Source organism: Nannospalax galili, unplaced genomic scaffold (genome assembly GCF_000622305.1).
Source record: "Nannospalax galili isolate Female #2095 unplaced genomic scaffold, S.galili_v1.0 scaffold180, whole genome shotgun sequence".
Taxonomy (NCBI): Eukaryota; Metazoa; Chordata; class Mammalia; order Rodentia; family Spalacidae; genus Nannospalax; species Nannospalax galili.
The window spans coordinates 1,947,248-1,971,905 of NW_008348199.1; the positions used below are offsets into that span (position 1 = coordinate 1,947,248).

The 24,658-nt window shown below is 53.5% G+C and overlaps 1 protein-coding gene across 1 annotated transcript in view; it reads right to left on the bottom strand.

The window, feature by feature from the left end:
* Positions 1-1,477: 1,477 nt before the first annotated feature.
* The window catches only part of Parvb (parvin beta), an 83,175-nt gene continuing 59,994 nt past the window's right edge, over positions 1,478-24,658 (bottom strand). Inside the window, exons 7-13 of the mRNA XM_008844720.3 lie at positions 23,673-23,731; positions 19,754-19,773; positions 13,660-13,721; positions 12,035-12,103; positions 7,072-7,173; positions 3,309-3,381; positions 1,478-2,994 (exon numbers count right to left, since the gene is read on the bottom strand). Coding sequence (XP_008842942.1) covers positions 2,918-2,994; positions 3,309-3,381; positions 7,072-7,173; positions 12,035-12,103; positions 13,660-13,721; positions 19,754-19,773; positions 23,673-23,731 — 462 coding nt within the window. The 3' untranslated portion in view covers positions 1,478-2,917. The remainder of the gene's footprint in view (positions 2,995-3,308; positions 3,382-7,071; positions 7,174-12,034; positions 12,104-13,659; positions 13,722-19,753; positions 19,774-23,672; positions 23,732-24,658) is intronic.

The following is a 24,658-nucleotide window of genomic DNA, read 5'->3' on the forward strand; positions in this document are numbered from 1 at the left end:
ACTTTATAGCCCTGGCTACCCTGGAACTATGTAGTCCAAGCTAGCCTTGAACTCTGAGCCATCCTGTAGTCCTGGCATCTCAATGACCATCAGCACCTGAGGTGGCCCAGGACCTCATGGAGGTGGGGGGAGAGGGTATTAGTACCAAGTTCGGGGTGTTTTTAACTTCTTATCCCTTCCAAAGAGAGAGCAGGGGACCCCGAATGCTCCGGCCCACAGCAGTGTCTGTCTCTTATTTGTGGTGTTCCAGCCTTCTGGAAGCATCCACCTGTTGGAGAGGCCAAGCCAGCCAGGCAGTGTGGAATGATGCCACCTCAGCTCTGGGCAGAAAGAACAGACAGTCAAATGTGTGGGAAGTGGCAGCCAAAAGAGCCAGAGGTCAGTGGGTGCTCGGGAGCTGTTGACGGTGTGAGCCGAAGCCCACCGACACCCATGCCGGTCCCCTGCCTGTGTCCCTGGCCCAGGAAGCACTGGGTCTGAGCTGCAGCACATCACAAGCACAGATGTCCCTGCTGTCCACCAGGCGCCTCTGATCAAAGCACAGCTGGAGGTTTAGGGGCTTCTATTTAATATCCAGAAATCCAAAGGACACATTGCTTCGAACAATTAAAAAGACAGTAAGAGTGGGGGAAAGGTTCTGTTATTTGAAAATAAGATCACTCTGTCAGACTAATCAGGATGCCATGGGGCCCTGGGGTTGGGCTTGCACAACTGTCTTCGAAAGGGGAACAAGAGCTGCCAGCAGTCCAGCCGAGACCAACGGGGTGGAGGGGGCCGACACACCGCTCAGCACAGAACCGAGGGGGAGCATCCCCGGTCCTGGCCTGCAGCCCCAGGAGGTGCAGACTGGACTCTTCCTGGTACAGGGCTGAGCAGGCTCCCCCCATGTGGGGGTGGCAAATGATCTTAACTCTACCAGCCCTCTAGGCCAGGTCCCAGTTCAAAGAAACAATATCACACAGGGCGTGGTGGCACACACAGAGCAGAGGCAGGCCAGTTGGGGCTACAGGAGTATCACAAGAATGTTCGCCCAAGCCAGGTTAGAAGGCTATGGGATGTCCTTGAATCAGCAACGCAAAAGTATTGCCATTCCAGTCATGGGAAAGCTGTTTGGGGGGCATAGAGAAAGGACATCTTGCTACCAGGGTCTCACTCCCCCAGGTGACTATGCAACAGGGCCCAGCTGATTGTCTGTGGCTGTATCACCACTCTGCTGTGAGGCAGAGGAGCTGTCAGCTTCCCACAACCCGTATACTGTCCAGCTCCAAGCAGGAGTGTGTGATGTGGATCAAAGTGGGACACGTATCCTCCAGATGGGGGCTGGCCGGAAAGCTACGGCCCCTCCAATGTGACAGACTGGGTTGATGACCCCACTGCCCTGTTCTCTGCAAACGCTTTGCCTCCTGCCCCAAGGATGCGGGCCACCTGTGAGCAGGGAGGGACGTGAGGAGGGAAACACAGAACGTTCCAGTCCAGCTATTTTGTCAGCGTGGCTCTTTAATGTCACCAAATCCCTCAGGGAGACCCGGTAATGCCATTTTAATTTTCTTTCCCCTGCTGGGAAGCCACCTCCGTTGGAGAGGCTATTCCAGGCCCATCCCCAGCCTAGCAACAGTGGGACCGGGGAGAACATTAAACTGGTTTCTAGAACTTCAACACTGACATTCAATTTAATACTAAAACTCACTCCACAGCCCTGTCTGTGGCAGGGTGGGACTCTGAGAAGGCCGAGGGGCTCAAGGAAAGAGGGGGAGGTGTACAACGTGGGGGCGGGGGGTGGGAGGTGCGGTGCCACAGGTGTACGACCCAGAGACGAGGGGCCAGTCAGCCACGGGACCCCACTTCCCTCCAGAGTAGAGACCGGCACAAGGTGAACACGCATGGGAGTTCCAACATTTTCTTTTCTAGGAAACACTGAAGGGGGGTCAGCAGAGAGATGAGAGAAGTGAGATGGACACTTCATATGTCCCCCCACTACCAGCTGAGTCACACCCCCCAAATCTACTTCTTGGATGTCAGGGAGGTTGCATTTGGAGACAGGAGTCTTGAAGATGGCATGGGGTCAGTGATGCTATGGGGGGTGGGGACGGGTCTCACTTCAGAAAGACAACGGCGCTTGGCGCTGTGGGATGTTCACTTCTGTTACTCAGTAGCATATGGTCCAGCTACCCCCGAAATGGATCCCTGCCCTTTCGTAAAGTCTCTGAAAACAGGTTCATTCCTGAACAGGGGCCTCTGGGGTGGAAGGTTCTGGCTCCAGCTTCACATTCAGAGCCAGCAAGACGCCCAGACACGCCGTGAGGCTGCCCTGGGAACCCGCCCATTCCAGATCATGAGCATTTATGTGAAAGGTCAGTTAAAACCAAGAAACCAGAGGAAGGCCAGGTGGGGACACTGGCCATACATCGACAGCTGCTAAGACTTGGGAGAGAAGTCGTTCAAACTTCAAAACCTTTTCATTAAATAGAGAGACCCCACGTCCAAGGAGAGTCCAACCTGGGGAGATTTCCCAAGGACATGCAGGACCAAGTCCCTGGAGCTGGGGCTGGAGCCAGAGGCTACAGAGAGCCCGTTCTGGATAACTGCTCCGTAAGATGGCGTCCTTGTTGGCTGAGGGCTGGAGCTAGTCTTTGTTCTTTTTCATCTTTTGATGGAGACACAGAAAGCAGAGTCAGAATATCCCGGAAAGAGATGATGAAGTGAGGCCTCAAACTCAGCCAGGTATTTACGCACTGAGTTTTCAAAGGCCTAACCCGATGGGGAATCACAAGGCAAACAGTGGAGGAAGGAGAGAGGAGGGGAAAGAGGGAGGGGAGGGGAGGGGGCACATCAGGACTGGAAGCCTGTGGCCTCCCTGGGGAGGCATCTCCTGGGAAGGCAATGGGGATCGATGGAGAGCCACCAGGGTCAGCTGCTGTCACTCCATGTCTTTGTACTTGGTGAACAGGTTGTAAAGGACCCGCAGGGTGGATTTGAGGTCCAGGTTCACCACATCTGCAGAAGGAAACAGCACTGGTGCAAGAGAGAACAGCCCGTGTCCTCTCCCACTGGTCCTTTCCCACTTCTCCTCCCCTCCCACTCCTCGTCCCTCCCACTTGCCATCCCCTCCCGCTCATCCCCTCCCACTCGTCCCTTCCCACGCTGCTCCCCCAGCCTGCAGCCATGTGACAATATGCACAGAAAGATGCCTGCTACCCTGTCTAGGATGCTCAGGTAGGACATGCAGGTTTCCCAGGGAGCCCTGACCCCCGACCCCGCTATCCCTCTTTTTGTACAAGGCTGTTCCAGGGGCCTTGGTGGGGCATCACCTTCAGGGCGAGCCTTGGGTTTCTTGAGCCCTCCATCCAACATTAGCTCAAAAGCAAAGGCAACGTTGTGGACCTGCCAGAAAGAAACAGCAGCAGGTCATCAACAGCTCGGACTGGGCCAACCCAGCTCCTCCACACCCACTCAAGGCTGACTTCGCTCAATCCCACCCACCCACATAGACACGCCCACCCAGGCCTAACCACCTGCACCTACTTGGTACCCCACATTTACAGTTGTGCTGTAAAGTCCACATTCAAATACAGAACCTGTGACCTCCCAACAGCCACACAAAATGGTGAGAGAGGGGCCTCCTGGGGTTCTCCGCTCATTTATCATTTGTCCCTCCCCACTACATGCAGTTAAGGTCAACTGATTGGGAGGGAGGGATGACTGACTCCTTGATGAGTGTGGGAAGGAGGTGTGACTATAGCCTGCGGCACAGTGGTGAAGGACATTTCCACCGCACCCACTTCCTGCTTCCTTTTGTACCCAACCCACCAGGACAGAGTTGGCAGAGAGGTGAATTCACTGGGGGTAACTCAGCAGTTGGTGTCCCTATGTCAGGGATCTGGGGTTAGGGAATGGATGGAGGTACATAGCCTGTCCCTCCTCCTAGGATTTCTAGCCAAGTTCTATCTCCGATTCAGACCCTGTCACGTAAGAAGTAACAGTGGTTCCATTTTGCAGATGAAGAAACTGAGGCTCAGGGAGGACCGGTCCCTTGCAAAGGTACCCAGCCCTGAGCACGTCTCCTAGCACAGAGCAGCCTCCTGCTGTCTACAGGATGACTGTCAAGAGCTGGTGGAAGCCTAGCTGAGCGTCTGTGGGGCACGGTGTTCTGAGAGCAGTAGGGATCCAGACCCTGGACAGCACTGGGATTCTGTTGAAAGTGAGGTCAACCCGAGGGCCAGTTTGACTGGGTCCTGACTAGACCCTCTCCCTTCCCACTGCTCTGTGGTTTCTCCCTAAAACAAAAGGGCCAAGAACCACTGAGCCCAGCTGGGGCTTTTATCCTACTAAGGAAGGTTGGGAAGGCTCCAAGTGGGAGCCTAAAGTCTGCAGGCATGAAGATCAACCAAACCACACCTGGCCTCCACCTGCCCCAAGCAGAAAAGACCAGGAAACCAGCAAGCACACAGACACATGCCGGCTGGACAGGCCTTGGGGCTCAGAGTAACCCACTGTCTCCAACACTAACACTGTCACAGCTCCGCTGTGATGGAGCCAAGGATCTGGGCAGTAAGCTCCCTTGCAGCGTCATTTGATCATTAACCAGGAGGTGATGCTGGCCTCGCCAAGTTGAGCCCACTGCCCTGCACAGAGACTCCAGGAACTGAGGAGATGCTTCCATGGAGGTAGAGGGGTGGCAATCTGCTGCACGCCCTGCTCTCTGTGCAGTGGCTCCAGCTAGCTGCAGGAGAGACGGTGCTGGAATGACAGAAGTTTGTCACCGTGATCTGGGAATACTGTATTTGCTGGGGATCAAAACCAGGGTCTTGTGCATGCTAGGCAGGCTCTCTCCCAACTGGACCACATCCCCAGTCTAATGCTGTTGGTTAAAAACACAGGTCACCACTATGCTCAAGGGAGCAGCTCAGGGCACATCTCCCACCCTGCTTGCTGAATCTCTGACCCTCCTTCAACACCATGAAGAAAATGCGAAGATGTCCAGGGCCAAAGCAAAGGACGCTTAGTATCCAGCACAGAGCTGGGCTCAGGTCGAGCCAGGGAGAATGCCCCCTCCCTGCCTGGCAGCCGTGTGAATTAGGGGAGCAATACATGGGTCACAGGTTGCAGGTCACAGGATGTGCCAGTAGCTGCCATGGTGATACCCCCACACTCCCACAAGAGAAGAGGACAGACTATATATGTAAACACAACATATGTAAATACATGTATGTAGACAGAAGAACAAGAATCCTCACGCCTCCCTGAGGAGAGGGCCGCAGCTGCCTACAGAGAGATAACACCCCAGTTTGCTTCTCCCAGAGAATGGGAAGATGGCCCCACTGTGTGCTGATCCCCAAGTACCCTCTTCTCTTCACGCCTCCCTGAGGAGAGGGCCGCAGCTGCCTACAGAGAGATAAGACCCCAGTTTGCTTCTCCCAAAGAATGGGAAGATGGCCCCACTGTGTGCTGATCCCCAAGTACCCTCTTCTCTGACTCCCATTTAGAGGCCAAGGAGGAGTCAAGTCTGACGCCTTCCAGGCCAGGACAGCCTTGACACGGACTTTCATCCTGGTTTCAAAGGAGAGAGCCAGCCGAGGAGTGAAGGCTCTGCCATCTGTACAAAACCTTGTTTGGACAAAGACCCAGTTTTAGATCTGGCTGACTCCACAGTCTCACCAGCCTCCTTGTTAGTTTGGACAAAGACAAGATTCACCGGGATGATGCTCTGTGGCCAGCCACAGGGGCCTGGAAACGCAGGACAGAGGTTCCGAGTTCCACAGCTCTGAGCGCCGCACACACGCTTGCTTCCTCCGCAATGTGCACTCTGACATGCCAAGACCTTTTTAATCTGTCCGATTCCATCTCAGCAGGCACAACAGGAACGACATTTTGCCAAGAGCAGACAGACTGCTCGGTGCCAGCAGCCGGCAGATTGATAAACACTGGCTCCTGCTCTGGCTTCCACTGCCTGCTTCCCTCATTCACAGGTCTAGCACTTTGGAAAAATAAAGTGGCAGGTGCTGTGAGTCCCCAGCAACCCAGACGGTCTGTGGCCAAGTCTCTACAGGCGAGGCTTCTAGAAACAGTGCAGCAATGGGGCCTGACTGCCAGGAGCCAGGGTGGGACAGACGGTAACAAGAGGTGCCTGCTTAAGACACCAGGAGTGGTCACTTGGGTCTCCCAGACCCAAGAATCCACCCAGGGCTCCTGTAGGAGGAATGTTCCCAGGAAAACATCCACTGAAATGAAGTGGGGAGAGAGAGAGAAAGAGAGAGAGAGAGAGAGAGAGAGAGAGAGAGAGAGAGAGAGAGATGCAGACATTCAGCATACATACACATGCACACATACACAGACACACATAAGCATACACACACAAACCTACACATACACACATACATGAAGCACATGTGCACACACACATACATACACACACATCTGCAGAAGATACAGGCTGCAGAAGAACAGTGTCTGGAGAACTGCGTGCACACTGAACAAACATGCTTTCCCGCAGTCACCCCATAAACAATACAGCAAGCAGCTCTTTTGCATAGCATTTACATCGCATTAAGTAATATAAGCCATCAGACAGGATTTGAAGTCTACAGGAGGAAGTGCGTAGGCTTTATGCAAATACTACACCATTTTACACATGGGACCTGAGCATCTGCAGGCTTTGGTACCTGAGGGCCCTGGAACCTGTCCCCAGCACTCACAGGGGTGGTAACTGTAAATATTTGAGAAAAGCCCTGTTGTGTCAGGAGGAATAGAAGGAACTGACGCCCAGCAGGGAAGCAGGACGCCTGCTGCAAAGTGGCATGTGCCGTCCCCGGGCACAGCATCTGGAGGAAGCCCAGAGGTCTGTGTGGCATTTGATCACCGCCATTACAAACAACATGAGCCTGTGGGAGAGATATGGATGCGTCGTGTGCCACTAATGGGTTTCCTGTTGCGTCTACCCAGAGCTACAATCCAACTGAGCCCCACGTGTTGTGTGGTTTCCTGTTCTGTAGGACACAGCGAAGTGGTCACTCCTGCTGTCCACCTCAGCGAGCATGGCTCGGGCTGCTCGAAGAACGAAGACCAGGCACGTACCTTCTGGTCGAAGCTCTCGGGAGTCAGGTAGAAGTTGTGCAGAGGAACAAAGTAGTCTTCCAGGAGGCCCAGGAGCAGAACCAGGTACACACCATCTGCAAACTACAGAGAAGACTCAGTGACAATTCTGGGAGAGCGGGGGTGGGGTGTGGACAGACACCTGCCACCAAGCCTGCAGCGCCCACCCCAGAAACCCCTTACCCACCCAGCACTGCTACCCTGCCCTCTGAACTCACAGCAGCACTCCAGGCAAGAAGGGTTGTCCCTTAGTCACCCACAGCAAGGGACAAGAATGTAGAATGGACAACCACTCTTTTTAAACAATTTTATTATTTTTATTTTATGTGTACAAGTGTACTGCCTGCATGTATGTGAGTGCACCCATGTCATGCAATGTCTGCAGAGGACAGGGGAGGGCGTCAGAGTCCCCTGGAATTGGTTATGGATAGTTATTAGCTGCCATGTGGGTGCTCAGAATTGAACCCAGATCCTCTGCAAAAGCAACCAGTGCTCTTAACCACTGAGCCAATCCTCCAGCCTGAGAATCCCCCACTCTCAACAGCCCCATTCCACCCCGAACAAGCTGAAAGAATCCCCCACTCTCAACAGCCCCATTCCACCCCGAACAAGCTGAAAGAATCCCCCACTCTCAACAGCCCCATTCCACCCCGAACAAGCTGAAACAGGGGGTGGTTCTGTTTACTGCAGGGGCAGTGGACTTCCGAGGGCAGGTCAACTAGTCCAACCCAGCGGAAGGAAATCCAGGGTCAGCAGGCAGTCAGCATCCCCAAGGTGGGACTCAGCACCACTATGAAACAGTATCTCTGAGGGACCCAGTCCTGAGTGGCAGCTTGGTGGTCCACTTGTGACCCACAGGGGAGACAGGTACGGCTCCTATCACAGAACTGTGCTGCCCAAGATGGTAGCCAGTGACCATGTGACTCAGTGTGAATGTGGGTAAGTCATTTTTCATTTTGGTAAAATATACACAACATGAAACTTACCATCTTAACCACTTTAAATTTTATTTTACATGTATGAGTGTATTGCCTGCATGTATGTAAGTGCATCCATGTCATGCAATGCCCACAGAGGTCAGAAGAGGGTATCTGATCCCTGGAACTGGAGTAACAGACAGTTGTTAGCTGCCATGTGGTTGCTGGGATTCGAACCCAGGTCCTCCACAAGTGCAGCCAGTGTTCTTAACCACTGAGCCATCTCTCTAGACCCTACTTTAAATTTTTTATCACATTTTTATTTATTTTGTATGTGTGCACATGCATGGGCATACCACGGCACACATGTGGAGGTCAGAGGACAACTTGCAGGAGTCAGTTCTCTCCTTCTACCATGTGGGTCCCAGGGATTGAACTCAGGTCATCAGGCTTGGCAGCAAGTGCCTTTACCTGCTGAAGCATCTTGCCAGCCGCCATCTTTACTGCTTCTGAATGCAGAGAGGCATCAACATGCATACTGTCACCACCAGCTGTCTCCAGAACTCTGTCCCCATTAAACACTGGTTTTCAAGCCCTAAGGAATCCCCATTCATTCATTCATTCATTCATTCACTTCTCCTTTAAGTCTTTTGAGACACAGTCATACTATGTATCCCAGGCTGGCCTCAAACTCTTTTGATACATGGTCATACTACGTATCCCAGGCTGGCCTCAAACTCTTTTGATACGTGGTCATACTATGTATCCCAGGCTGGCCTCAAACTCACAATTCTTCTCCCTCAGGTCCTTAGTGCTGAGATTTTGGGTGTTTACTACCATTACCACCTAAGAGGCTACAGGTTCTGTTGAAAAGGACCTAAGGAATTAGGTGTGGCAGGGCAGCAAGGGCCATGACAGCCAGGCTGGCCTCAAACTCAAAATCATCCTCCTGCCTCAGCTTCCTGAATGCTAGAATTTTGTTGTTTTGTTGTGTGCATGTCCCTACAGGTGTGGGTGCAGAGGCCAGAGGACACAGAAGTCCTTCTCTGTCACGCTCTACTTTATTCCCTTGAGACAGGGTCTCTCATTGAACCTGGAGCTCACCGTTTTTCAGTTGGTCTGGCTGGCCATCAAACCCCATCAATCCTCCAGTCCCACCCCCTGCAGTAGTGGGGTTACATGTGCATTGACCATACCTTGCTTTTTATGAAGGTGCTGGGGACTTGAACTCAGGTCTTCATTCTTGTACAGCAAGCACCCTTACCCACTGAGTCAAACCCCCAGCGCCATTTTCTTTTAAAACATGTTCTCTAGCTCAGGCTGGTCTGAAGTTTACAGCACTCCTCCTACCTCAGCCTCCAAGTGTTGAGGTTAGAGGCATGGGCTGTCACCTGTCATCTTCTTTTATGTCTCCAGGGGTTTGATTTGGGGGAGCTCACACAGCATCTGTTCTTTCCTGCCTGGCCTCTGCTGACTTTTCTTCTTCACTAGTCCTTTTATAACTGCAGCTACACACAAAACTTCCCACTCTTAGCGGACAGCCGTCACCACACTACTGTGTAACCAATACGCAGAACTGCGGAACGGACTCATTTTGTAATTACATTATTTACTCATGTGTATGTGCACATGCAAGCATGCGTGTGCCACAGTACATGTGCGAAGGTCAGAAGACAACTTGTGAGAGCCAGTTCTCTCCCTCTACAATGTGGGTTCCAGGGACTGAACTCAGGTTGTTAGCCTTGGCAGCAAGCTCCTTCACCCTCTGACCCATCTCGCTGGCCCTTTCCATTTGGTGCTTTAAAACTAATTGAAATGGAAAGGGTAGCTTCTGAGGGCACTGGCCACATTTCCGGCCAGTGGCCACAGAATACCTTATCATTAAAGGAAGGTCCATCAGTCAATGCTGTTCTAGAAGATTCTCAGGTAAGAGTCCTGCGTAGGCAGGAAAGGTTGCGCCGCCTAGAAGGCCTTGAGTGCGACTGGCAACTCACAAATTGGTAAATGGGAGCTTGCAGAAGGTAAGGCGTTTTATTAAAACCTCAGACCTTTCCAGCCCAGCGTTCCACAATTCAGGCAGGCCTCAGAGACGCCGTCCCACGGCATTTAAGTGGAAGAGGGAAAAACCACAAATATCCGATGACAAGAGCCAGGGCCCTCAGGAGAAGTTGCCTCTAAGAAGCAAAAAGCATAGGTAATTTGTGAGCAGAGAGAAGGCCTCCCAGGGGCCCAGTGCCGAGTGAAGACTTCACAGGGACACCAGAGAGAGATAAGCCAGACTGTGCTTACCTTACCTGCGTGACGATGGGGAGGAAAGCACTGAGCTAAATCAAGAATCAAACAAATTTCATACCGATCTGAGGTGCTCTGGCTACGAGCACCGGGGGACCAGACGAGAGGTGCTGGGCAGGCTGCAGCGGATATGGGTCGGCTGCCCACGTGGCCAGTGCCAACTTCCATGGCCAGACTTTCCAGGCCTCACGGTGTCCCTACTTTGCTCTTGCTTCTGTTTCTAGGTTTCTAGAAGCTAACCCTGGGGAAATGGGCACAAATAGCTGTGCAGGACACGTGGTATGGGGGAACACAGGCAGGCAGCAAGGGTTGCTTTAGACAACAGAGCAGCCTCACACCTAACAGGGAGACAATTATTTTCTCTGTTACCAGGGCTGGGGAGGAACCCGGGGGCCTTGGGCATGCTAGGCAAGGGCTCTGTGATGGAGCGTCACCCAGCCCCGAGCCACCGACCATTTCCGAGACCGGCCGCACCGGCAGAGGCTGGGAAAAAACCCTGGGGTACAACACCCTCCGGGTGACAGGATTAGAGTGATTTTGTTTGTTTTTCTTATCTTCATTTTCAGACATTTCTACAATGAGCCTGAATTACTTTTTTAATTAGAAAAGCAGATGAGAGAAGTTAAAGAAAGAGAGAGGAGCGGAAGAAATCGCCCAGGGGTTTAAGGAGGATAAGCTCCTCTGAGAACTCAGACTCGCAACTTGGTACACAGCTAATCCGGGGAAAATTATACTTTGCTTTCAAGGCTCATTGTGTGCTTTGAGATGTGTTACCACGATGCTGCGTGGCTTTGGGGAGGGTGTGTTTTATAAACCTACGGCAGAGGTAATTTGTCCATATCTGCCGGATGGATGGACATTTATTCTATTGCTGTTACTGTGTATGTATGAGAGAGAGAATCAGAGACAGAGAGAGACAGCGTGCACATGTGAGGTCAGAAGATAACTTGTGAGAGTCAGTTCTCTCCTTCCATCGTGTGGGCCCAGGGATCAAATCCAGGTCATCAGGCTTAGCAGCGATCACGTTTACCCACTGAGCCATCACATCCTCCCCGGAAGGGACACTTAGAGAGCACTGGCTCAGTGCCACCACAGGGCCAAATGTAAGTATGCAACATCTCTGCTACAGAAAAGGGGGGCGGGGACACAGAATGTTCTAGACCAATAGGCCTGCACATGCAAAGGGCCTGTGGCAGAGCGGGGTAGAGTTTTGAGGGGTGCTATGAGTTGCACTGTGTCTCCCTCAAAATGAATCAGAATCTTAATCCCCAGAACCTGTGCCTGTGACCTCACTTGGAAACAGGATCTCTGGAGATAGAATAAGTTGTGACGGAGTCGTTAGGGTGGGCACTAGTCCAACCTGTAGCAATCTCACTCTCACGCCTCCATTTCTAGAAGCTAGCCCCGGGGAAACACACAGCACACAAACACAGGCATGCGGACACAGACACACAGGAGGGAGGCCACTGGAAGACAGACATAAAACACATACGAATACAGCAACACCATAGCCCACCAGCAGGAACGCAGGGGAGCCAGGCATGGAATGGAGACAGCCTGCCCACACCATGACTCTGGACTTCCAGGCTGCAGAGTCCATGACTTCAGCCTTTCAGCAGAAGGTTGGAGTTCCCAGTGTGGCTGGACCTCCTATGATGGACGAAGTGGTCCCACCCGTCCCCACACCCCACCCGAGCTGAGAGCTGCTGGAAGCGCAGGGCAGAGGGACTGCCTACCTGGGTCTCCAGGTCGGTCACCTCCAAGTTCAGCTTGTTCAGATGTTTGTTCACAAAGGTGATGAGAGACTGTCAAGGCAGAGACAAAGGACCCATCAGCAATCACCCACCAGATTCCTCAGCAGCCAGCACTGTAGACTGAGTGCTCTAGGGCTGAGATACTCCAGACCCGCCAATGGGGCCAAAACACAAATTGCATGTGGTAGGGTCCATGTTCCTATGCCAATCCCCTAGTTTTAATGAGACAGTGCCAACAGGATGCCGCTTCACAAAGCTGAGCTCTCGGGTCCAGTCCACATGCATGTGCCATGCTCTTAACAACAGTCATATGAGAAGAATGAAATCTACAGACATATCCCAGAGGTAACCCCGGAGACCCATGCACTCAATGGGAGGGTGTGCTGGCCACACTCATGGCATCCTCAGGGCTCCATCTCAGCCATGACCATTCTCTGGGTCCTGTAACCTGTGTATCTGGGATACAGGCCTCTCTCTGATAAAAGCTTAAAATACTACATGGTAACCCCTGTAACCCCCTCAGCCATCAAGCCCAGCAGTAACCCAAACTCAGTACCTGCCCCACCCTAGGAAATCACCGAGTATTCAACCATCCAAATCCAGGCACACTGCCCAGTGCCGGGGCTGGAAGGACAGAAGGGGGCCCAGTGAAGAGCCCTGAAGACTTCATGTACTTCTAGTGGTGGGACAGAGACATCACAAGGTCCTGTCACAAGGTCCTACACAGTAAGGGTGTTCTGTAAGCCCCCAGGGCAGAGGGAAGCAGGCCCAGGGAAGTCAGGGAAAAGGAATTTGAGCTGGCCCTGGGAAGGGAGGGGGTAGAAGCAGGCCACGTGGGCACCCAGCCTAGTACACAACTGTAAACCCCTAGGCTATGAGTATGGATGGGGGCCAGGGTCAGGGAAGCCAGGGGAGGCTTTGGCATCCAAGTTTCATCCACACACTGCAACTGGCCCCAGGGGCACGAATAGGGAGCCCGGAGACAAATGCAAGGGTTTGCTCTTTACCCACCCTGGCCTACCCATGGGGAAGACTGAGGCTTGGAGTGTCAGACCTGCCACAGGCCACAGGGAGCCAGAGAATCAGACTGATGTCTATACACCAGATGATCCTGCCAGGACTCCAGGGACCTGATGTGGTAGCCTGGAGCTTGGATGCTTCTCTGAGGTTACAAGGCATGGCTCTCAGCATCCAAGGGCTCCAGGATTGCTCTGGCCCAGGAAAGACCTGGGAGGGTTCCAGGCCTTCCAAAAATGCACTTCCAGGAACTAACGGCCTCCCTATCTGAGCCTGACCAAAATTTTCTAAATGTACAATTCCATCAGAATGTGTGCTGTCCAAAATGAATAAACAAACTCCACTAGCAACAAACTAGCCTGTCAAAGTCCTTCTGGGAGACCAGCAACCCCGGCAGCATGGTAAAGGCTCTGACAAGTCCCGAAAACATCAGAACTCCCGGGGGAAGCTATCCTAGCCACTGAACTCTCTCCCGGGCAAACCTTAGAGACTTCAAACATCTTCTATCTCCAACCCAGCAGGCGCTGGGGCTGCAGAGAGTCTGGACAGAGTCTAGTCGGACCCTGGTTCCCAGTGCCCAGGTGCCTTACCTTCTTCACCAGGTTGAGCTTGTCGGGCGCATGGTCGAAGAGTGTGTCAAAGGCATCCCGCTCTGCCATGACATGCAAGAGAGCAAGCACAGAGGAGATTTTGAGAAGGGCTCCTGCTGCTCTGATCCTGGTCCCCTGCCACCCATCGGGGGACAGCCCCCTGACATACACCCCCTGGGATACTCCACACCTCAGGGTTCCCAGCCTGTCCCTTTTTTACCTTCCTGTCAGAGCAGAGGAGCCCTTGGTTGATGCTGTATCTCCATAAACCAGACTACAGAGCTGTTTTGTGAACAGCAAAGGCTGGACCTGGCTCCTCAGACCCTTCTAACTGGGTAGGGGAGACTAGATCACACATAGGCACCTGCCCACTCCCACCATGCACTTGGCTTTTCCTAGATTCTGTCATTAACTCCTCTGAAAATCTGACTGCTTCTACTCTAGGCTTGCTGACCCCATGCCCAGCCCGACACCCCTCCCTGGGGATGGCTACAGCCTCCAGCTCACTCGGCCTCCTCCCTGTCAGCAGGCAGAGACCTGTAAAGTACCCCTGGACCCCTTCACCTCACTTGGCCCACTGAAGCCCCGCCTCACATCACTTAGAATACAGTCCACCCTCTCTCCTGAGGGCCTGGGGGTATGACAAGCTGGGTAGCCTCCCACACATCCCTTGGGCTTTCTGGAACAGCCTCTCCGCTCTCCTGCGAACACTGGGCACATGCTTCAAGGTCTTTGCACCTGCCGTTCACACAGCCTCACTGTCCCAGGTTGCTTTCCAAGGTCACCTTCTCTGGTGAACCCCAACCATCTCAGGCCTGCACTTATCACTTCTTAAAATGGCACTATGTCCCCCTACCATGTCCTCTGCTGGGCCATCAGCCTCTCCTGGAAGACAATACTGATCGTCCACTCCCCGACTCAACAGGGAAGGAACAGAGATGCTCAGAGTAAAGGAACCCCAACCCTAGGCAGAATCCTCTGGGGGTACCTATAAGGACCAGCAGCCCACTTCTCCCAAGGTGCCCCTTCCACCTTCTTCCTCCCTGGTGAACCCCAACCTGCTCTAACTGCCATTTGCGCACAAGTCACCCCAAATCATCACCAAAGTCCCTGCCTTTCCAACTGCTTGAGGCCACCAGTGGGCAAAGACGTGCAAAAGTAGTACATGAAAACAAGCCGACCAAGAGGGAGGCTGCCCCCCCTTCTCACACTGCACATCCCCGGCCCATCAAGGTTGTCGGGAAATTTGTTTTAAAACTCTGAAAATCTGCATGTGCCTCTGTACTGTCTGCAGTTGACCCGTGGCTTGCTGGAATGCTGGACCCCCGATGCTGCCGAGACTCGCAAAGCATGAAGTTGTGCGTAAAGCTACGTGTAACCCAGTGGAACCCACAGAGCATGCTCAGAAAAGCGCACTCTATGCGAATGAGCGGCCCTGGGTGCCTGCTCCAGCCACTTCGGCCCCTGGAAGTGGAGGTGGAGCCTCTCCTGTCCTCCTCCCGCTGCTGCAGCTGTGTCTCCCTCACTTCTTTGTTCAGGGACACAAGAATCTGGGGTCCTCCAGAAGTGCTCTCTGAACCCTGATATCTGACGGTACCTGGGACAGATGGGGGCGGGGCATGGAAACCTGTGGTCTCTAGGACTGACAGAGGGAGGAGGAGGTGCTGGAAGGGACGAGGCCTGTCCTCTGTTCCGGGGACAGTGTGTATGTGTGTGTGTGTGTCCAACTGCAACATGGAGTCTGGGTGGGGTGGGGGGACCAGAGGGAACCCCGTCACACCTACCTGGTGTCACCCAAGGGCCTGGCCAGGGAGGAGGAAGGAGGAACAAGCAGGCTGGGGTGGCCAAGAAAGCTCAGGTTCCGGGGAAAGGAGCCAGTTAAGCCGTCCAAAGGAAGTCCCCTACCCGCCTAGACCAAGGGGTAGGTGGCGGACACCAGGGCCAGGGCCTGGAGGAAGTGCCCATCCAACCCAGCCTGGAGGCCTCTTCCTCAGCCTCCAGGGAGGTGAGAGGCAAAGGGGAAGAAGGGACTATGCATGTGTGTGCCTGTGTGTGTGCACACATAAATGCCTATGGGAGAGGGGAGAGCCCCTTCTCCTAAGCATCAGTGTGGACAAAAGCCACCCCAGCCACTGCCAGCCGTCACTCCCATAATCATCCAAGTCAGATTATCCTCCTGAAAACAATCTGTTAAAGAGGCCAGAGGAGCTTAGTCTTCACGAAGCAGTGAGGACCTGCGAAGCTGGCTGTGGCAAAGCTTGGGAGCCCAGGCATTGACGTCACTGGTATATTTAGCTGGGCCACTGCTGGGCTGGCAGAGTCGGGCTACTTGGGGCAGCTGCCGCATGCCTCCCACGCTGGCTGCTTACCTCAGCCTAGGGGACAATACCATGTGGCCCCATGGCTGGAGGGGCTTGGGCTCTGAACAGGGGCATTAAGGACTGGGCAGAGCTGGGTTCAAATCCCCAAAGCATGACTACAGGCTGAGACACTTTCACCCCTTGCTAAACGTCTCTTCCTGCTGAGCAGGAACACTGTCCCTCCCCGCCACTGTGGAGCAAGAACCAGGATGTGGCCACAGGGAACAAGCCCACAGGCATATTCTGCCATCAATTCCCTTCTTTTTTTGTCTTTTTGAGACAGGGTCTCCCTGTAGCCCCAGCCGTCCTAGACCTCACTATGTAGACCAGGCTGGCCTCGAACTCACAGAGATCCGCCTGCCTCTGCCTCCCAAGAGCTGGGATTAAAAGCGTGCGCCACCACGCCCGGCTCAATTCCCTTCTTATCCTGGGGAAGCCACCAGCCAGGGGAAGGGTGCAGACCAGGAGAACTGGTCAACACAACCACTGCTACCTGGAGTCCCCAGATCTGCACCCCTGGTCCCCAACAGGCTGTCTTCTTTGCAGGCAAGTTTTTAGACTAGAAGATTCTTTCCTGAAGAGCAGAGGCTAGGACCACAGTCACACACGCAACTGGAGTCAGGGAGCTCCCCCTAAGGATAAGGAATAGAGGGTCCTATTTCCCCAGGTTCCCCCTCCTCGGAGTCTCCATCACTGAGGCTGGGGGTTGGCCATCTCTCATTTTATAATCTAACTATATTCCGCCCTTGACTCCTGGCAGCACCTGAGTTTGTACATACAGACCATGGGCAGGAGGGACTGTGGGACAGAGGAAGGAGCTCTGGGATCTGAGCCAGGCTGGAGAGCTCAGAGGGGACGAAGGGGAAGGGACTCGTAGCCAGAGGTAACGGAATATGCAAAATGAAGCACTAGAGAGCACGGAGCTGGTTCAAGACCAGGTGACCTGAGGGTGCCGACCAGAACTCCTGGCAGGCACTGCCACCAGGTGTGTGGACATCAGGTCAGAGTTTTAGAACTGGCTCTGCTAGAGGGGTGACAGGAAGGTGAGGACACCATAAGGCAGGTGCTTCCTCCCTTCTCACACCCCCCCTTCTGACAACCTCAGAATGGGCTCCAAGTTGGGGAGCCGGGGAGGAGGAAGAGTCACCCGCTAAAGAGGCAACCCGGCAAAGCCGTTGTCATGGAGACCAGGCTCTAACCTCCCAGCTCCCAGGAGGCTTGTTTCCAGGGAGACTGTTCCTCCCTTCAGCCAGGCCGGGGGCTAGGAACTTTTCACCTGCAGGAGTGACAGGGCGGTGACCAGAGAGGGTCCCCTCCTCCTACACAGAGCGCTTGAAAGCCAAGCAGGTTGAGGGCAACCACTCCAGAAATCCCAGAGCAGGGGGATCGGCTAACTCTCTTGGAAGCTCCTTAATGCAGAAGCGGTTTAGGGCTGGCTCCTGAGAGCACACAGGCTGGGTGCCAGTGGCACCAGCCTGCCCCAGCCTACAGAATGCTTCCAGTTCAAAGCTCCTGAGTGCAGCTCCTGAGTGAAGAAAGAGGTGTTGGACATGCCTACAAATAACTGTACCGCTGTCTGTGAGGGGCATGGGGAGGATAACATGCAATCATGGAGACTCCTGGGTAGACCTGGCTCTGCAAAGGTCCTGGGGTTACAGAGGCAGATAATACAAGCTGAGGGTGACAGAGTATGCATGCTAGTTTGTGGTGGTGGTGGGGAATCCCTTATAAGTGACAGTTAAGCCAATGAAGGAAGGAACCAAGGCTAATTCAGAAGAACACCTTGGGTGGCAAGAGAAGTGAAGGGGACACAGGGCTGGGTATGGACACTCATGGGGCAGGACGAGGAGGGCAGAGGGGATGAGTGTCTAGGAGGTCTTTAGAGACCACTGCAAGGACTGTGGACAGGAAGCGGACATGACCGGGGTGCTCTGAGACTACCCCCTTCCACCCCAGCAATGTGCAAAGAAACTGCCTGGAAGGGCTAGCTAGGGGCCAACATCCTGGGGAGGCTGTGGAGCCCAAAGGTGGCCAGACCCTGGCCAGATGTGACCACAAAGGCTAGACCTGATGTGCACTGCTTCCCCAAGAGGATCCCGGGGAGCCGGGGGACTCGTAACTAGGAGACCTGGAGTTTGCGTCAGCAGAAGCACAAGGCGTGTGACCACGAAGGCTAGACCTGATGTGCACTGCTTCCCCAAGAGGATCCCGGGGAGCCAGGGGACTCGTAACTAGGAGACCTGGAGTTTGCGTCAGCAGAAGCACAAGGCGGGGGCGGAACTAATTGCCTGTCACCGACTAATAGCCTGTTTCATCTCATGCTGGATCCTGGGAAGGAGTGCACACAGCCCCTGAGGCCTCTTGTGGAGCTCAAGAGCGGCCTCAGATGGCCTCAGAGCTGTGGCAGAGTCCTGAAGCACCTGACTCTCTCCTCAGGAGCCACACCCTGTGCACCTGGCCTGGTGTGCTCCCCAGCTGCCAGGCTCCCGGAACCCCACAGACCCAGGCTCACCTCCCCCAGACAAAGGCACTGAACCTGAAATGGGGCCAACTCAAAACAGAAGCACCAGCTCCAAGCTCAGACGTCCTCCTATCCATCACTTTTCCATCCTCAGAGACTCCTCCCTGCAAGAAGGAGGGAGAGGAGGAACCAGGGAGACACCAGGCTCCAAACTAGACTCCACCTGGACAGGGACAGGTGCCTGTACCCTGCCTCTCCTTCAGGGAGCCACCTGCCTTTATTTCTTGTTTAATAATAGTGACATTAAAGATGGGGGAGGAGGAGCAAAGGCTGAGTTGCTGTCAGAAAAATGTAAAAGCCTGTAAATTTTCCCATCAGGACTAGTGTCTATCCACTAGAGAGGGTTCAGGGGCCAACAGCTGCTGCGCTCTTCCAAACTCAAGACCTTCCAGACCATCAGAACCACGTCCGCTCTTCACAGCAGTAATGCGCCAGCCTCTTTTCATCACAACCTCCAGGTCAGAGACTGACTCTTTGTGGGACTTTGGGGGTGGCGGCCCCACCTCCAAGGACTCCCCAGTGCCAAGCTCAGGAACATCTACCTGACGTCCACTTTTCTCCTAACAGCCTTCGTCCCCTCCTGCTCACTGGAGAACTGTGGTCCAGCACTTTCTAGTTTTGAGTTTTTCTCCACAGTAGCCTTCTTGCCTAGGGTACAAGGCCAGGCTTCCACCTCTGGGAGTTTAAACATTGGTCCCTTTGTCTGCCCCCTCTCACCCAGACCATGGGGTAGGGTGATTTAGTACAAAGTGGGCAGACAGCATCCCTTCTTTGGAACAATCCTGAAAACTCAGTGTAACTACTCCAGAAAGAAGCATAGCTCAGGCCAAGCAGAGCCCTTGCTATCTCACCAGGCCCCTGTACAGACCCATTTTACAAACTGGAACAGAGAGGCGAGAGAGTCACAACTGCAGGACCCAGGGGAAATCAACCAGAGCAGGAAAGCTTCTGGAACAAGAACATCCCTCATCCTCCCTCCCTTCCTCCTCCCTCCCTCCCTCTTCCTTCCCTCACTCCCTTCCTCCCCCCCCCCAGCTAATGCCCCTCTCCAGAATGGCATCCTTCCCTCCCTGAATCCTCAGTCCTCTTGCCCCAGTGCCCACTGTTCAGGTTCCTCCCCCACAGGACACTGTGAGCCCCAGAGCTTCCTGGATGGCCCCTGTGTGCCCAGGGACTTCAGAGTATCCCATCTGACCACTGCCAGGGTACTTACCAAATCGGCCCATCATCATCCTGTGAATGAGGGAAGGAGGGAGGAAGGGAGAAGGGGAGGAAGGAGAGGGGGAGAGAGAGTCAGATGGTATGCTGGGTAGTTTATTGTCAACTTGACACACGGGAAGAGGGAACCTCAACTGGGGAATTTCCTCTATTAGACTGGCCTGTGGCCATATGTGTGAGGTATTTTCCTCATTGCTGATTGATGTGGGAGGGCCCAGCCCACTATGGGCAGTGCCAGCCCTGGGCAGGTGGTCCTGGGTTGTGTAAGAAAGCAGACTGAGCACAGACTAGAGGAGCAAACCAGTAAGCAGTGTTCCTCCAAGGTCTCTGCTTCAGTTCCTGACTCCAGGTTCCTGCCCTGAGGAACCCCTTGCCCTGCCCGCACCCCACCCCATGACAAACTATAAGCTGTAAGGTGAAGTGAACCCTTTCCTCCCCAAATTGGTTTTGGTCAGTCAGTGTTTAATCACAGCAATATGAAATAACTAGGACAGAAGTTTGCTTGAACCCAGTCCCCGGTCTTAAAAGGGATGCGGGTGAGCCGGGCATGGTGAATCTCTATGAGTTCGAGGCCAGCCTGGTCTACATAGTGAGTTCCAGGCCAGCTGGGGCTACAGGGAAACCCTGTCTCAAAAACACCAAAAAAAAAAAAAAAAGGGGGGGTGCTGGTGGAGCTGATCAGACCCTGTCACATCACCCCAGGGCTACCAACATAAGTGGAACCTGGACTCATTCCCCTCAGTCGTCCCTGCTCTAACCCAACAGAGGCGAGTAGACTGTGGGGAAGGGCTCACGTTTGCATAAGAATTGCTACTAACTACCTTCTTTCCTGAGGTAGCCACTGCCCTGGGATGCCAGTTGGAGGCGACAGACCCTGTGCGAGAGCACAGGGATAATTCAAGCTGCAAACAGCATCCCACAGCCACATCTAGCAGACTGAGGGTGACACTGTAACGAACCCAGCCTCTGCAGTGAGGTGAGACCAAAGATTCCCAAGACCCATGAGGCCTGGTCCTGGAGCCAACCACAAGAGAGATGAAGATGAGTTTCCCGTCAAGATCTAGGCCACCTATGTGGTCCCTTTCTGGAAGCCAGGAGACTCATTTAAGTCCTCAGACACTTCTAGGCCAAGTCCTAGGACTCCATCTTATTAAATAAACATTTACTGAAAAGCCTACAAAGAGACAGAGACACTGAGACCGAAACAGCAGCTTGGTGCTCCTGCTTGCCAAGTCAGGAGGGCTGGGGAGTGGCCTCACAGAGGCCTCTAGGGAACCAGAGGACAGATGGGAGGTGGTAGTACCGTGACGTCATCAATAAACTGGAGGCCAGACTGGAGGCTGGTAGGCTGATAAGGGGCTGGAAAATCCCAGCTCCCTTCATGACTGCTTGGTACCCAGTAGAAGTGGCCTCAATGGAACTGTGCCCCCCTCCTTGACTCCAGTGCACTCTGCCTCTGAAAATTCCCCATAGCCCACAGCACTTCCCAAAGCCCCTGTGCCTGGTTTCACGTTCATCTTCTTGTCAGCCTGACCCCCAGCCATGGAAAAAAGGCACTGTGCCCGCCACCTGCCCAGACTCTCCCAGGGCCCAGCTCCAGTGGGCACACAGCAGGCCTCTGGAGTGCTAGGCACAGCTGGTGAACTGTTGGGAAGGCATCTGCCCACACACACTCCCTGACTTCAGGTTTTACCCCCAATGACTGTGGAGCTCCCAGATCCATCTTGCTGCCTTCTCTGCCCCCCGCCTCGTCCCCAGAAGACAGAAAAAAAAAGAAAGAAAAAAAAAAAGGCCCAGCTGCTTTCTGTTAAGGTTCAGATAGCCCTGCCCCCTCACCAACAGGGTCTCAAAGTCAAGAGAAGCAGACTTTTCTCCACTGTTTGGCCAACACAGCAGGCTTCCCCTTTGATCTCTAAAGAGGACAGGTTTTAACAGTCCTGCTCCACCCCCACCCCAACTTAAAAAAAAAAAAAAATACATCTTCCTGCCTTCTGCAGGAAGCAGAAGCCTCCCCCCTTAAAAAAGGCCCCAGCTCACGACCCATGCAGACATTTTCCCTGCGCAGAAGGGAATCTGTCCCATGTGTTCCTTTGCTAATAAACTCTGCTTTCTCTTGATCAGCTCTATTCATCATACATCTACTTTTTATCTCTCAATTTCCATGGCTGGACACCTCCCGAGGCAATGTACCCAGACCAACCACCTCTCCCCAGAAGATAACATCTGTCCCCCAAACACCTGACCCAAGCTAACCTGAGACTTGCTCTGATCTATAAAAGGAATACATGGTACAAAAATCCAAGATGGAGCCTTGAGGGTCTGTGGCCAAGAACTAGCCTCAGACCACCAACTGAGGAGGAAGCTGGCTCATGGGGGGAGGCAGAAGGAGAGGCCATCTCAGTCCAGCCATCCCTGGGGAACCCTCAGCTATAGACATCACAGAACCAACCTCAGCAGGGCAGCAGAGGGACCACCCCGCTGAGCCCAGCCCGCACGGCTGACTAAGGACTTGTAAGTAACCGAAATGGCTTGCAGATAGTATGTCCTGTTATAGATCACCAGCCCCAACCCCAACCTCTGCTCCTCTAAGCAGCCTAAGGCCTGTGGCGCTGGCACAGAACCACATTCCCACCCTATCCCCAGCTCCCTACCCTTCCCTTGCAGAGGCTTGGAGCTCCCTGAGGACTGCGGGGGTGCGGGGTAGTGCATCATCCCCACACCCCACACTTGAGTGGATTCTGTGTCAACTGGCTGTAGAACGGCCACAGATGATGCACAGCCTGTAGTTAGTGTCTCTGAATGGAGCTGGTGAGCTAGCTGACACCATCCATTTTTTAAACATTGAAACAGGTTTGGTCAAGAGGAACAAATGCGGGGGGCTTTTACAGTGCTTCCTGGGGTGTTGTAGGGGCTCCTAAGTACTGCACATGGGGTACACGAGCTGGTTTGCTATTAGAGTGAAGGTCTTCCAGACTTTTGAAAAAAATCACCCTCCAGCTTTGTGGAAGAGATCAGAGAGCTCAGCTGTGCTCACAAAAGGAAAGTTCTGACTGGACACACAGCTCTTTCCTCTGAGGGAGCTAATAGTGACTAACAAGTAAAGAGGGTAGACTAGAAAATGACCAGGGGGTACCTGATCCCTTGACCATCTTAAGCTAACAAATGATACCCTCTGACATTCTTTTTTAATGAAAAAAAAAGTGTGTGTATGTGTGTGTGTGCGCATATGCATGCATGCAAGCAAAAATGTGGAGGCCAGAGGCCAATTTTTCACCTTATCTGTGACAGTCTCTCTCAGTGAACCTGTAGTTTGTTGAGTTGGCTAGAGTGGCTGGCCACTGAGCTCTAGGATCCTCCTGACTCTGACACGGGCAGGCACACACACACACAATGCTGGGGTTACAGATACATACCCTCACACCTGACTTGTTTGTTTTTTTAATGTAGGTGCTGGGATCCTAACCTGGGTCCTCATGTTTGCATGACAAGCATTTACTCACTGAACCATCTCTCTAGCTCCTATCAGACATTCTTAAAGCTCACCTTCTAAATTAGGGAATGAGAAATCTTCTGAGGGTAGTTAGACTCTGATTTGGAAAGCTCAGAAGAAAGTGGATAGAGGGAGGAGGCAGGCACTAGCATGAAAAGACCACACTAAGACCAAGGGACACGGAGAGGAAGACAGGGCCACCCAGTCAGGCACCCCCCACTGAAGGAGAAGCCTGGGACCCAGCTCACACAGGGCAGGGGGCTCCAAAACCCAGCTCCCGTGAGGGACACTTTACATAAGGAATGGGTACCTAAGGGCCAGCTCCCATGAAGCATAGGTCATTATACATAAGGTACAGGGCCCCGAAGGCCAACTCCCATGAGGCACAGGGCCCTCAGGGCCAGGCCAGCCACTGTCCACTTACTCTGTGGTTGTGGTCAGCTCCTCTGAGATGTGGCTGGAGTGCAGCAGGCCTTCCCGTTTCTGGAAAGGGGAACAAAGCAAACAAATTAATACGCTGACCACAGGGCATGGGAGGAATGGAAAGGCACATGTAGAAAATACAGGAAAGCCTGGTCAAGTGACCCTCCAGCAAGACACCAGCCTAGAAGGACCCCATGCCCAGGCAGGTGCACTGCAGGCGACCATAGGGGGGGACCCTTTCAGCAGCTGTGACCATCCCCAAATTATTTGTGACCCTCTGTTCTCCATGATGCGGGTCACTGAGCTGGACTCAAGAGAAATACCCCAGACCAGACTCCCCAAGTGCACCCCATATTCCACAGCTGGGGCAGGTGAAGAAAGCAGTCAGAAGGTTTACAGTGTCACTGTGGAGGTACTAGGGAAAGAAGATGTGGGGACCAGCTCACACAGGGTTCCCCCAAACTTCTACCCAGAACCTCAGGACATGACTCTCTTTGAAGACTGAGTCTTTAGATGCTAGCTAAGGGAGGCCACACTGGGTGACAAACCCCAGAGCTGGGGCAAATGGCATCCTTGGGAAAAGGAAGAACAGAAACAGATAGAGGAGGGACATGGCAGTGGGCCTGGGATGCGGAGGACGGCTGCTGACCACAGAAGCAGGGCAGGCTGTGGAGGGCATGCTTCCCAGAAGCCCAGAGCGGGTGTGGCTTTGTTCATCACACCCTACAGAGCTGGGAGAAGAAATCCACCAGCCATCCCACCAGCTCTAGAAACTAACAGAACCCTTTCTCAGGCCCTGCAGGTACACAGAGGCTCCAGGGTAGGGTAACAGGGGTGATGGTGGTTGGCAGCCCACACACACCAGAACCTCAGGTCCCTGCTTGAAGCCCCTGAGGGATGGGAACTTATATCCTGACCTGGTGCATTCTCGTCTTCTCTCTCTCTCTCTCTCTCTCTCTCTCTCTCTCTCTCTCTCTCTCTCTCTCC